The 14,348-nt window shown below is 41.7% G+C and overlaps 1 protein-coding gene and 1 non-coding gene across 3 annotated transcripts in view; both read left to right on the top strand.

The window, feature by feature from the left end:
* The first annotated feature begins 739 nt into the window (after nucleotides 1–739).
* The window catches only part of bmp6 (bone morphogenetic protein 6), a 49,010-nt gene continuing 35,401 nt past the window's right edge, over nucleotides 740–14,348 (top strand). For both annotated transcript variants that reach the window (XM_041065852.1, XM_041065851.1), the window contains exon 1: nucleotides 740–1,656. In XM_041065852.1, coding sequence (XP_040921786.1) covers nucleotides 1,248–1,656 — 409 coding nt within the window. In that variant the 5' untranslated portion in view covers nucleotides 740–1,247. The remainder of the gene's footprint in view (nucleotides 1,657–14,348) is intronic.
* On the top strand, nucleotides 7,429–7,501 carry trnal-uaa. The gene has a single exon. It is a non-coding gene; the product is annotated as a tRNA-Leu (tRNA).

The following is a 14,348-nucleotide window of genomic DNA, read 5'->3' as shown; positions in this document are numbered from 1 at the left end:
CGGAGATGACACGCCATCCTGTAGCTGCTTTAACCTTTTGATTGTAATTAGATCAGCTGGGGGTAATTTTCATAGTATTTTAAATGGGACCAGATCACCTCCGCTCTGCTTACGTTCTCTGTCATTGCTTGCTGTTTCCCACTCCATCGTCAGGGGTCGTAACACACACGGGACATTTACTCTACTTCAACTGAGTAGACACACCTTAATCCTGAATATATAAAGATGTGAACCCTGCGTCATTTTGGCAGATTTCACAATTTCATATACGTCCTAAGCTTTTTAGATTCAAGGAGTAAATTAGGTTTTTATTTTATTAACTAATTACGTTGTTACACGTAAAGCGCAACTACGCAAACTTTATTAGGCAGAAATCTAACCCTAATTTCAAAAACATACTGCAGAAAACTAACGTGCAGCTGGCCAGTTTTAAGTTATAATCATATCCCAACAACACTATTTATAACATATAGTCTTGAGGTTTATAAAAAATGTCATAAAGTAGGCTGTAACTGTAACATGTACTGTACATAATACGCAATACAGTTGCAAAGACTTGACGTGTTTATTATAATAGACGGGCTGTTATTCTGCAGCGAATAAAATATAGAAAAATGATGTTAGAGCTGTCCCTTCAGAATGAAGAGCTCCACCTCTAGTTACGGAGTGGGCGGTTTCTCAGCACACGTACTCACATAGAAGCAAACAGACGTACATGCGCGCGCGCACATATGGAACCTCAACCTGCTGATTTCTGTTAGACCCTCATACACAGCCTGCAGAAGTAGTAGTAATATAGAGCAGTTCAAATATTGTAAGGCGGTCTTAGAACTCAAATTTAGAAACTCATATTTTGGGAAGCAGACATATCCGTATGCGTAAAATGGCTTATTTTAGAGGAGTTCTTTTACTGGTGAACTTCGAGTCTATCGAAGTCTTTTGACCGACTTACCGGAGCGCCCACAATAAACTTTCAGATGGTCCGCTTTATCCTGAGGCACTACAGCGCACTACAGGAATCAGAAATGAAAGCAGCACCCACACTGTTCAGCGCATTTTGTTTTAGGAAGGGTTTCAAATGGCTTGATACGCGACTCTGTTTTCGCTTTTGATCTGTAGCTGCGACAGATAACAGCGCTCGGACAGACACTGGTTACCATTACGCTCGTTTCACATTTTGGACAGGCGACTAGAAGGCTCTAAGGCGGACACACTTGGGACTCCAGAGAGCAGAAGTGGACGACACCATGACCAGCTGCTGGCTTGCCTTGGTCGGATTGTGGTGGAGCGCGTATTACTGCATGTTCCCAGTCGCGGGGAGTAGGTATTCACTGGATGGAAACAACGAAGCGCACCCGGGTTTCATCCACCGGCGGCTGCGGACGCACGAGAAGAGGGAGATGCAGAAGGAGATCCTGTCCATCCTCGGGCTGCCCCACAGACCGAGACCGCATCTGTCTCGCGGAAAGTACAACTCCGCTCCACTTTTCATGTTGGACTTATACAACACCATATCAAGCGACGAGAAAAGCAAAGTGGAAGGCATTCTGGACGGACATCAGTCCGCGCGGACAACCCAGAGTCCTCCTCTGGCCACATATCAAGAAACTGCCTTTCTAAATGATGCAGACATGGTGATGAGCTTCGTTAATTTAGGTAAGTGATTTGAAATTAGTTCATTAGTTCGGGTTATTTGTGAATTCATTGTGTGTAAAGGCGCGTTTGGAAAGTATTTTCTAGTTTCATAAAGCCTGAATCAAAAAAATGAATCAACTGAAAAATCTCAGTAGGGGAGGAAATGTGAGCAGGTGTGGGGAACAAGGGTGAAGACAAGACAAGAAGAATCTTATTTGACACAAATTTGATAAAAACTCAGTTCAGTGGGACGTTTTTTCTAAAACTGACGTATGAATGAATGAGTTAAGCCTTGTGCTTATCATGAAATTAAATCAGCTTTCACACTGTACCTGTGCTCGCCACACCTGGAGCTCATAGTTTACGCACAGAGGAAAAACAGACCTAACATCACGCACGTGTAGTGTTGGAACACGAACTGGCTCATTGTGTAAACCACACAGAGGCCGAATAACTTCCTCATCTCCTCTGTGGGTTAGAAAAACTGATGAGGTTTCTAGCCTATTGTTTCGGAGTTATTTATTGTTACTCCTCTCTCCGGGTAGATTGGCCCTCCTCGGCTCATTTATAGGACCGAAATTCTGCGGTCAGCTTTGCTGTGCAGTGTACTCCTTGATTTATGTCTTTGTGAGAAAAATAGACCTAGGCCTATGTCCTCAGCAAACCATCAACCGACACCACTGCTGTTTGTGTGTGTGTGTGTGTGTGTGTGTGTGTGTGTGTGTGTGTGTGTGTGTGTGTGTGTATAAAGATATTTCTGCTGTTGACCTCCAGCGCAGCGGTTGTGTGTGCGCGTGTAAATTGCGTCGCATTGTTTGTGTTACCCAAACAGATTTATCTTTAATTAGCTCCAGTGACGATAAAGAGTGAGACTTTAACGAGTTTGTAACATAAAAGCCAAAAGCCCTTCCTTCCATTACCATCTCCAGTGTTTACTGGGAGACTCTAAACAGAGCGCTGGAAGATAAACAGAGTCAGAGAGGCTTAAATCCAGATTGATTGTCATTTTGCTTGGGAACTGAGGGCATTGTCATAATATAGCCATGAGAACGGTGGGAGTGTGTCATTGCTGAAGAATGAGGACTCGTATTGTTTTTCTGACTTTCAACAGCTCTTAAAACAGGAAGTGTTTTATATATTTTACGTCCTCACCTTTATAAACCATTTAATCAGAATCAGAATCAGAATCAGAAAACTTTATTGCCAGGTATGTTACACATACAAGGAATTTGACGTGGTGTTGTTGGTGCAAGTTTGAACAAGAAAAGAAAGTTTTAATACTAAAATAAGAGAAAGAGGAAAGTACTAAGTGGAAGAAAGTCTGTACAAATAATAACAATATAATGTCACATAGTACCACACATGAAGAAGAGAATTAGGTTGGAGTGCCATGTTTTTACATATTGATCCTCTGAGTATTGGTGTTGCAAAATGTAGTGATGAAAGCCAGATATCCAGACAGAAGGTGGTCATTGTTTCGATCTCAAATATCGAGAGCCCCTCTGTTGGCTTTTCCTTGGGGGTGTGTCATGGTGATGGTGGGGCATTTGTGTGTCTGCGGTTTTGGTATTCCTGTGCTGTGTCAGTTTGAGGTTCTACTCCAGTGCACATCTGGCTCTCCACTTTGATTAATCACGTCCTGTGCATCTTTTGACGATTCCCTCAGATTTCTGTGGTGACTGGGGGATTAGGTTGCCATCTCTTCCAGCTGTACACAGAGTCCTAACCGCCCTGGAGGAGGAACCAGCTTCCTCCCTGAATGTGATTGTAATTAATGTTGGACAGGCCAAGGCTTTCCATCTGCTTTACAAATAAGGCCTTGCACGACTACCGTGTGTCATCACTGTCCGATTAGTTTTTAATGTGTCTCTTTGCTCAGTTGGAGCAGTTTGTGTGCTGTGACTTAGAGGGCTTCAGAAGAAAGATGATTGAAACACTTCTGGGTGGTCTTTCTTGTTTAAAAACTGGCCTAAAAAAATCTGGATATCATGTGTGGCCAAAGTGAAACTACAAATTAGAATCAAGATAAATGAAAGGAAGAAAGGCAAAGAGGACAAACAATCTGTCTGAAGCAATCTGAAAAATATGGGGCTAGATTAACAGATGGAGCCTAAAGCAGAGTTATCCATGGAAAGGTACTTTACCTGAATAATCTGTTTGTTAAGTCAGATCAAAGTGAGGAAGTCAGCAGTTCTTGTTACACTGATGATCTGATTAAAAACCGGATTCACCTGTTGCATTAGTAGATCATCCCTGTGTGTAGATGTAAGAATCTCAGACTTTAAACTGACCCATAGCAAATAAAATGATGACAGTGATTTAAGCTTTGGCCCTAACTGATGTCTTTCACAGCCAGCTGTGGCAGTAGCACAGATAGAGAGCTCATTTTCTGAGGGTATTCTCCTGGGACACAGATAGATTTAAGAGCCTCTGTGTTACATCCAGTCTCAAGTGCACTCTCTGCAAACTATGCACCCCCCCACCCCCCCTTCAGTCATCTGCTCTTCTTAGCTTTCATCACTTGTTCAGAATCATCCACTGAAAACCAGAAGAATATTTTCCAGCTCCTTTTTCATCTTTATTCCTAGAATAGCATGTTCATCACTGTGTTGTGGACATCCTGCTTTCCATTGAGGTCTAGTGAAGTCACACTGTTTGCTGGATGACTCATACTGTGTGACATGCGACAGCTCTGAACATGTCCTAATGCTCAGCGGTGCACTCAGGTAAAGGCAGTGGTCTTTGAATAAACACACTGACTTTGAACATGAAATTAAGTGATTCTTTTACTCTCAAGAGAAAACAATGATTATCTTACATTAAGCTGTCACATAAAAAGAATTTGGTAGTAGTTGATGTTCAGGACATCCTGAGAAGTCCTGCCACAAATACCCATGCTATGTGCTGTTTTAAATACAAACTCCAGTTGAGATGTCATTAGTAGAAAAACTCCTACCCTTTTTATTTATTTGTCTCCAGTGACAGACCTTCTGTAAGTCTCTCACAGGGCAGTATATTGTAGAGTAAGTGGGGAGACATTGACCAGTAACTGGTGAGGTGCATTCCAGTGGAAAACAAATACGAGAGGTCAGTGCTTGCTAAATTAATGAGGGGCAACATATTGCTGAACAAATATCTGAATCCGCTGTGAGAACTATAATAGCATGCAGGGGAAATCTTTGCTATTCCTATCAGGTTTGGTTTTTGTGGCCGAGCTGTTAGCTGTGAGTCAAGGGTGCACAGAAATGGTTTTGGTTTCATGGGGTCACAGAACAGGAACTCCAAATGTTGTTCGTGTGTCATCTACATTTAACTATGATGAGTTTGCTCGGCCCATAGCTCTCCAATCTCAGGCAGGCAAACAAACAGGTGTGGAGACCTCTCTAAGCGAGGCCTATTGGTTTGTTCTTCCAACCTTTTCTGTTTATTTACCAGGTTTTACCAGGGGGAAGGTCACATAATAATCAAGGGAAATCTATCCATGGATTTAGAGTCATTCTTGTTTTTCTACTTTTCCTACTGTTTTATTTATAATTAACAGGTGAACTAGACCCCACCCATGTGACTGATCAATCTGATTTCTCTTCAAAGGCCTATTTAGATATTGTTGGTTAAAATAATGAATAAAGAATTTTATTCAATACACTTTTGTTTACACTTAGCCACATATATGTGTTCACTGTTTTCCCTGGCTACTGGTGAAATTAGGGTTTGTGATAGTTTTAACGCACCTGAAACTGTTTGATAATGGCCAAAAGTGTATTCAGTTTTGCAGTTTAGTTACCATTAATTATGACTTTGACTTGCCTGGATTATTTTTTAAATTATTTTACGCTATTGTGTACGTCTCTGTCATCATGACTATCCTCATTCTCTTCATTTCCTCTCTCCTGTCTGTCTTTGCACAACCCATCACATGGCTGTAGTTGAGCTGTCATAAGCCCTCTTAGCTCTTACCTAAACACCCAAGCTTTCTACCAACCTACCTCCCACACTTTAAAGGTAAACAAGACAGAAAGCTTTAAGAAGTGGGTTTTCAAGAGATTAGCTTGGTCCAGACAGCCCTAGGCTTATTCTGAACTAAAGCACCCTTTCAGTTACTGTTTTCTTTGTCTTATGATGCCTGGTTGCATTTCTCAGTGCCTAAGCTACTTCCAGTGAAACTTGTTCCAAAGCCCCAGCATGATCAAATAATTAGTTGGCTTCAATCAAAGAGTCAATTGTCTGATGCAGAAGGAAGCTTTAGAAAAAAATCACTAAACTGTCTTGAAACGTTTCCTGCAAAGCCTCAGAGACCAGAACAGAGCAGAACATATGGCCACCCGTTGTCTCACCTCAGCTTCAAATATACCATAAACCCCATTAGCCAGAAGTTAAGCAAGGAATTCAGGATATGCTGAAACAGAATAAAGGATCTTTTTTTGAGAAAGAAACTTGGCAGTTGAAACTGCAATGGTGAGAAAAATGACATTAACAAACTACAAACATCTTTCTGTTTTCATATGTTTACAGAATCAGATATTTGACTGCTGTGAACTTGTAGCAATGTTCAAAATGGCCCAAAATATACAAATAATTCTGGTTATTGAGTTACAGTGTTTGTTTTAAAGTGCTTCCTTTTTCTTATGTTTGGATTGTATTGGTTGTCAAGCTCTCTGGCAAAACATACAGCTGCCTCAAGAAACAAACAGGGTTGATGGGGAAAACATATCGGGTTATGTCTTTTCCAGTCCAGCTTTAAATCTGTCATAAAAGACGAGGTGTTACAGCTCAATTCTATTGTCCTTCTGAGTTCTTGCTTACAGACCTTACAATGTAGATGAGCGTGTGCATGTCTCCCACACCCCACCCCCACTCTGATAATATCTCTCCCTCTCAAGCCATAACCGTTTGACTTGATAAGATAGCAGCTGAGATTGGGGCTACAGTACAGAGATTACTTTTCTTCTCTCTCTCTCTCTCTCTCTCTCTCTCTCTCTCTCTCTCTCTCTCTCTATCTATCTATCTATCTATCTATCAAACCGAGCTGATAACCCTGGTGGAATATATGATTAGGACACGCTACTTCCATTTATCACCTCTGGGTACAGGCATAGGGGAATTTGTTCTGTTTGCTCTGCTGTGCCTCAATGAGGATGGGGTAGAACTTACACTTTCCTCTCTCACATCTGTTGTTTTCTGTTGTAGAACAGTTTCTGCTCTGTCTTCACACGCTTTCTTTGTTTTGCCCATGCTACAAATCATTGCTGTTTTACTTAACATCGGCCTGGAAAACACCTCAGAAGGACTCTTGACCACAAGGGTGTGCAGTAAGAAGCAGCTGATCTGAAACAGGCTGATGGCCTCCTTCAGGAGCTCATATAAACAGACAGCACATGATATATTAGGCCATTGGCCCTGTTATAAACATATTGATGTTGTGCATATTGTGTGATTGAATCTTTTTTAATGATAAGACTGAAGTTTTGAGGATTACTGTGCAGCCATTCAGTGTAAATCAGTAACTGTAGTTTAGTACATTTGCATAGCCCATATACATGTGTATTTTTGTGTATTTTTATGTGTGTATTTTTACTCCAGCTCTTTTTGCAAAAAGTGCTTTAAAACTTTGTGTTAAACATCTATGTAGGAGGAGGCCATGCAGAGGAGATTTTAGCAGACACTAACTTAGTGTCTGAATTAGTGCTTATGTGCTTGTATGAGGCTGGTGTTTGTATATCTGAAGTTTTTAGATGTAAAAAGGGGAGACAAAAAGGCACACAGAGTGGGCACAGATGCCTTTTTCCCTGAGCTGCCCGGTTAGCTCAGTCGGTAGAGCATGAGACTTAATCTCTCGGGGTCGTGGGTTTGAGCCCCACTCCAGGTGGCACCGCCTCCCATGGGTCCACCACCCATGGGAGGTGCCATAGGACTTAGGTGTATTGTGGACTGGGTGGCAGTTGCCCCTGCGACCCGGGCCCAGACCCAGATAAGTGGCAGACGATAACATGAAATTTTCCCCTGATGTCTGTGTTTTTGTCAGGTGGGTTGTGGGGAAGTTTTTGGTTATTGTAAGAAGGGAACATAGGTGTGCATATACACTGCGGAATTATGAACACATGGATACCACAGGTGGCATTAGTGCACACTAAATCTCTGACTGAAGATCTGGACTGAGTTGGAAATCACATCTCATCTCCCTGTTTTTAGAAGGCAATATTAATGATACGTATGTTTGTGTTTTACCTTACATTTTCAAATCCTAACAGCTTAACCAGTGTCACCTTGTTACAGTGGTAACAGCAAGTGTTAGTAGAGTGGGTCATCCACTAATCAGAAGGTTGGTGGTTTGATCCCCACCTCCCCCAGTCTGCATGTTGAAGTGTTTTTGCCCCCAGTGCATCATCTGTGTGTGTGTGTGTGTGTGTGTGTGTGTGTGTATGTGTGTGTATGTGTGCGTGTGTTAGTAAAAGCGCTAGATGAATGTGACTTTTAGTGTAAAGAGTAGTCAACAAAACTAGAATAGTGCTATATAAATGCAGTGCATTTACCATTATAAAATATAATACATACATAAAATATAAATAAATTTAATCTTAGGCTTCACAGTACAGGAGACAAATCTTTTTGTAAACACTGGTAGGTATGTCTTTGGAATTTAGGGTCTGTCACAGTGTTAAAAGAGGTTGTGAACCTATGAACCTCTGACCTCACACTCGGCATGTGCTTGTGTGCCCAGTAAACTCCATTAGTTATTGTAATGGACCCAGTCATTTGCTCTGCCAGAGAGGCTCATTCTAGTAATGGAAATGACCAGTGCCAACAGGAATGGTGTAAATGTCACGGTAAACATTCCTCCAGTCACATTCTTCTGTGATGCCACTGGGAAGCCTGCTGGGATTTATTGCTAGTCAGTAAAAAGCAGAAGAAGCGAGAGAAAGGAGGAAACTGGATGCTTTTTGTTTTTTCATGCCATTCTAATTATAGAGACTGTTGACTGCTGTCTGACACCAACAATTGTTCCATCTCCAAAGTCACTGAATCAGGGGCATGGTGTGACCAGCAAAAATGTTTAGCTGCACTTGACAGATTGACCAAAGACCAAAGTGGTTGCACTCTTGATCTATACATTGCACTGTTGCCACAGGATTGGCTGATTGGATCATTGCATGAATAAGCAGGTGTACAGGTGTTCCTAATAAAGTGCTCTGTGGGCATATTTGTTTAACTACTGGACTGACTTCCATGAAATTTGGTACAGACATTCACAGTCCTCTCAGGATGAATTGCTGTAACTTTGGGGTTCACCTGACTTTTCCTTTTAGTGTCAGGATCAGGCTGAATTTTAAATTGTCCCGGTATTTTGGTTTATGACCATATACTCTGATTGGGCACATCAGCCTGTGCTGTACTTTGTGTTTAGTGTTAATAAGCAAATGTTAGTATGTAAACACCCAAAAGTAAGATGGTTAACATGGTAAACATTATACCTTCTTTGGGGGCAGCCGTGACACAGCAAGTTAAGAGTGCGACTTTGGACCGCCCGGAGATCGGAGGGTCGCCGGTTCTATTTCTCGACCAAGCATTGATATGCACAACGGATATGGGTGGTGATGAAGGAGACGTGCCCCGCCTCTGCGACCATGGCTGTGGTGACCCTGAGCAATGCACCGATACACCCCAGCTCCCCTGGCTGCTCACCAGGGAAGCCCCCTGCCCCAGCGTCTCTAGTGCATGTACATGCTTGTGTGTGTGTTTCATTCACTTGGTGTGGGTAAAATGCAGAGAGTAATTTCCCCAGCTTGAGGGGTTAATAAAGGAAAAAACTTAACCCATCAGTGATAATATGTGCCCTCCAGGAATTATCTTGTGTTAAACTCTTGCAATTCATTTTTGCTGATCAACCCACTTCCCCATAACTGACTTGTTTTTGTGTATGTGATTCCATACCATTTTCCAAAATGCTATGGAATGACTTCTTACACAGATGTTAAGTTGTTGCACTGAGTCTGATGTTTGGACGTTTGCAAGAAAAAGAGAACAAATGTATTTCTGTTGGTGTCAAATTCAACAGGTCTTGTGGCTACACTGCATTCTGGTCCTTGATATTTCTTGTCAGAATTTTAACAAATTTTTAGAGAATATTTTATATTCCTGTAAATAAATTTACTTAACAGCTGGAGTTTTCTTGTAAGGCCAGGGTCAAGGGTTAGGGATTGAACTGAATGTAGTCAAATACAGATGTATGACTTGACGTGTGTGCCTGCAGTGATAATTAGAGCATATTTGAATATACTTGTCAGACAGCATGGATTCCAACCTGGTTATACAAGAAGTCTCCCTCAAACTTTGGTGTCACATCAAAAGCAGCGTCCCTCGGCCCCTCAAATGTTCAGGGGATGGTCATATCTCTAAAGAAGATATGTCTGAACCAACCACAAGGCCATAGTGGATAAAAAGGCCTCCTGTGAGTGCCGATGCTACTCACCCTCCTCCGTTCCAGCTGCGCTGCTGCTGACAAATTTACAAGCCCTAGGCTGACCCACAGGGTGACTTTCCAAACATGATACTGACAGCAAAACAGTTGGAGACAGAAGAGATGCCTGGAGGAAGGAAGAAGAGAGCTGAGAAAAAGAAGAGGAGGACAAGGAAGAGAAGCAAGATGTGTACATGCTGTGTTTGTGTCAGATTATATAATTTTAAAATCATAAAAATACACCATGATTTAGCTAGCAAATGCCATTTCATCACTGTTTATCACATATGTTCTTTACTAAAAAATTTTTTTGGCTTGAATGAAGAATTGAATTCAAATTTGAATGATTTTCATTCCACTTTCCTAATTCAATACATCATTGTTCGCTAATAGTTGTGGAAGACAAGCACTGAGTCATAATAAAACTGCAGGTGCAGAAAAAAAAAGATTAAGGCAAACGCAGGTGAGACAGAAATGAGATGAAAAAGCATGGTGGTATTTATTATCTCAATGGATACAACATTACACTAATTTGTCTGGAGGTTAGGGGTTTGACTGCCAATGAGACCACCCAAAACAAAAATGTATCCACTCCCAGTGCCGTGAGGCTTTCTGGATAAAAGGGTCTTATCACTAAGGATGTGCAGGGGAAACTCTGCCCAGTCTTTCCTCCTGTGTGGACACTGTCCACACCTCCAAGCAGCCAGTCTCCTGGATAGCTTATCAGAGTTTAAAAGTGCAGTATGAATCCTTTTCCAGCAGGAAGCTTTCCATTTTTCAGTACATTTACAGAATGTTTCTCATTGTCAGTGTCTTTGTTATACACGTACTCTATGATATGTACTGTTTAAAATATCTGAGATTAGCTGCTGTCTAAGCCCAGCTGGTACTGTGTACACTCTGACATGAATGTAACTCATGACATTTATCTAATGAACAGAATAACACAGAATTTATTCATTCAGGCTATGAGAAAAAATAGTGCTCAGTCTTTCTCTTTCATAACTGTTATCTGCTATGTTACCTCTAATGTGGTCCAGAAGATCTTCTCCAAAGAACCATGCAAATACATGGCAGTAATCAGTATATGAACCTTCAGCCAGTTAAAGATGAGAATATCTTATTTTTGTAGTTTTGGCTATCTGTTGACTATCAATAATATAAACATGATATCTGCTGTTTTCAAGTGCAGATTAAGAGCATAGAACCTGCCTCATTCTGGGTATTATAGTACTAATGTCAACATGTATGAAAATGCTGTTTCTTCCAAATGTACCTGACACTAGATGTATGCCAGATGTTTTATGTTAGTGCAAAAAATATTAGATGACTGCAGTCAAAACTTCACTCAAACTATTTCAATACAGGATCCACACAGAGACTTCACTACTATTTCATTTTTTCTGACATAATGTGATGCATTTTCCATCCAAAGCTATTTCAATCAGGAGAGACTACAAGAAACAAAATTTATTGAATACAGGTAGAATAGGCTTTTGGTGCTTAGGCCCCAGCAGGAAGCAGATCCCCATGGGAAGCTATCTTGATGATTAGAAGCTTCCCATGTGTAAGAAAACCCCCCCAAGAGCCCAGCCACTGGTGGTGATGAGAATGGGTTTGAGGTTGTGCTGCCTTCTTGGGAGCCTTCAGAGAGGAGGGCTTGATTGGGTATGGCCAGCAACCAAAGTTGAGGTGCTGGAGGGGAGCACTGCTGAAATGACAGCTGAATGACAGCAGAGAAGGAGATTTAAAGTTAATGAGGGATTGGCTAGAGGTGAGCATGTTGGTTTCTGGTTGGATGAAGGCAGGAGAGAGGTGGTGTAGCTTGGAATGAGTGGGAAACTGAGCTTGACAAAGAAGGCATGCGCAAGGATGTAGTCTTCCTGGCTGAACTTTTGCTAAGCTTCATCAGTCTGCACCAACAGAATGTAGGCTGTCAGCAAGTCCCACACTGAAACTCTGAATGCACATCAAAATTTGCACATTTGCAAAAACTGATCATATAGTCTGATAACTACTGGTAGAATTAATTTAAATGCCATAAACAGAATGTAACCATGTGAGCTGTTGTACAATAAAACCTGTGTTTCTTGTGTGCAAATCTATCCACCACCTTCTATTACTCTGTACCATATAAAATTCAAAGCTTTGATCAGAGTGCAGGAGCTGATCGCTAATTCTGCACTATGAGTTAAGCATGGGGCCCTACACCGCAGGACTGAGAGTGAGCTGCTAGCGTCTCATCCACACGTTGATGCTCCTGTCAGTGTCAAAGCCTCCAAGTGGGACACTTTGGTCTCACTCGTTGATTTCAGGGCTGCGGAAAAATGAGCGTGTCCACCCGGCTGTCATGTTTCCATCACTGCTGATGAAAGTTGGAACTGATAAATACCTGGTGGTGAGAACCACATATTTATTTGACCAAGGAATGAATGCTGATTGTACCCTTTACCCCTGAAGACAAAAGACAGATGTTAATGGGTGTTGGCGAGCTTTTTATCCAGTATGAAAGGTTCTCCAGTGTCCTTGAGTGGCCCAGCCAAAGCACAGATTTGAACCCCACAGAGCATCTGTAGAGAGACCTGAAGATAGCAGTTCATCTGACAGAGGCTGAGAGGATCTGCCAGGACAAATTGGGTAAACTACCCAAACTCATGTCTGCAAAGCTTGTAGAGACTTGCCCCAGAAGACTTGAAGCTGTAATTGCCTCCAGATGTGGTTCAACAAAGGGCTGTTTTAAGAGTTTGAATTCTTTTGTGAACGAGAGATTTCAGATTTAGCTACTTTCTGAAGCCACTGTATTTTGGTTTGTTTTCTAGTCCGCTCATGTGAGCGCACTTTACTGACCCATCAATAGTGTCGAAGAGAGGTAAAATCCCTAAATACATACATATGTTTAAAAAACTGTAACAAAGTAGAAAACATTGTCAAGCGGATTTACTTGCTAAATTTCTCCTTTAATGTACTGCATTGTAGATTGAGGGAACAGTGTTTTGGGAACAGTTCCCTCTGGTGTTCCCCATACTGAAATAACACATAATTTTGAAAGGCAGTTTGGATGAGCATTTCTTGCTTTCAGCAAAAACTCAAATAACACGAAGAAAACCAGATTTCTCCTCACTTTCATCTCACCAATATTGTGTTGACATTACGGACAGATGTATTTCTAGGAGCATTGATTATTTTTCTTCGGATTTTCCTCAAGGTCCACCTGCTTTTTGAATATCCATGTATCTGGTTACCACTGCTATTGTTGGAGCTGTGCCGGTGTGTAAAACAAGCAGTAGGTCTAACATGTATGTCAGCGCAGGGGGAGGATTGAGGCTGTGCTAGAGCCGGCATGTGCTCGCACTCTAAGCCAGTGAAATGCATTGTGGTTGTCACAGACTTTCCAAAGGGACTCCCACCAAGGCTCAACTGTCTAAATGACAGAAATAGTGAAGGGGAAAGAAAGGCTGAGAGGTGAGGATTGGGAGACAGAATGGTAGAGATGCAGAGAAGGGGAGGTTAATTGTGTGAGTGGGAGGGAAACTACAGTCCCAAACAGCATCACAGAATGAGCTGGTCTTCTACCTAGTGGATGTGGAATGCAAAGCCACCAATATTTTGACTTCTCCTCTGGAAACAGCTGTGTTTCCCCTTTTTCAAAGATATTTTTTCCTTATTTATCAGATCCCTCAGGAGAAATCCATCTCTTGGCCCTGACACTGGCTTCCTCTGCTAAATCTGGGGGCCAGACTGGCCGATCCCAGTCACACACATTTACACACACACACTCACATACACACCTGCTGCCCAAAAGCAGACATTAACAACAGATCACTATAGCATGCCTTTTTACTGCCTGTACTTGTGCACATTTAAAGAGGCACATGGACACATAAGACACACAGAAGTATGTGCAAACACAGACAAGTGAAGGCACAGGCAAGGACTATTTTAGGTCTACCTGTTATTCTACATTTAAGGATTTCCTTTTGTGACCAAGCAACAGTCAAAAATCACTTTTTTTCTTTACTTTATGCAGTAATTTTTAAGCTGATAGTCACAGACCCAGACAAACCCTCCTCTGCTAGCCATACAAATGTTTTCCCCCTGTATCATATGGCAACCAAAGGACAGCAATTCCTTTTTTGTGCAGTGTATTGAGCGATTAATGATCTGGTGGAAGAGTATTTTTATATATACAATTATGTTTTCTTCTCTCACATTAAGTGAGTTGCTTTTTTTCTGAACCTGGATTTGGGTAGGCTAAGTC

Source organism: Toxotes jaculatrix, chromosome 20, assembly GCF_017976425.1.
Source record: "Toxotes jaculatrix isolate fToxJac2 chromosome 20, fToxJac2.pri, whole genome shotgun sequence".
Lineage (NCBI taxonomy): Eukaryota > Metazoa > Chordata > Actinopteri > Toxotidae > Toxotes > Toxotes jaculatrix.
The sequence above is the reverse complement of the archived record's forward strand: the minus strand, read 5'-3'. Positions and strand labels throughout refer to the sequence as shown.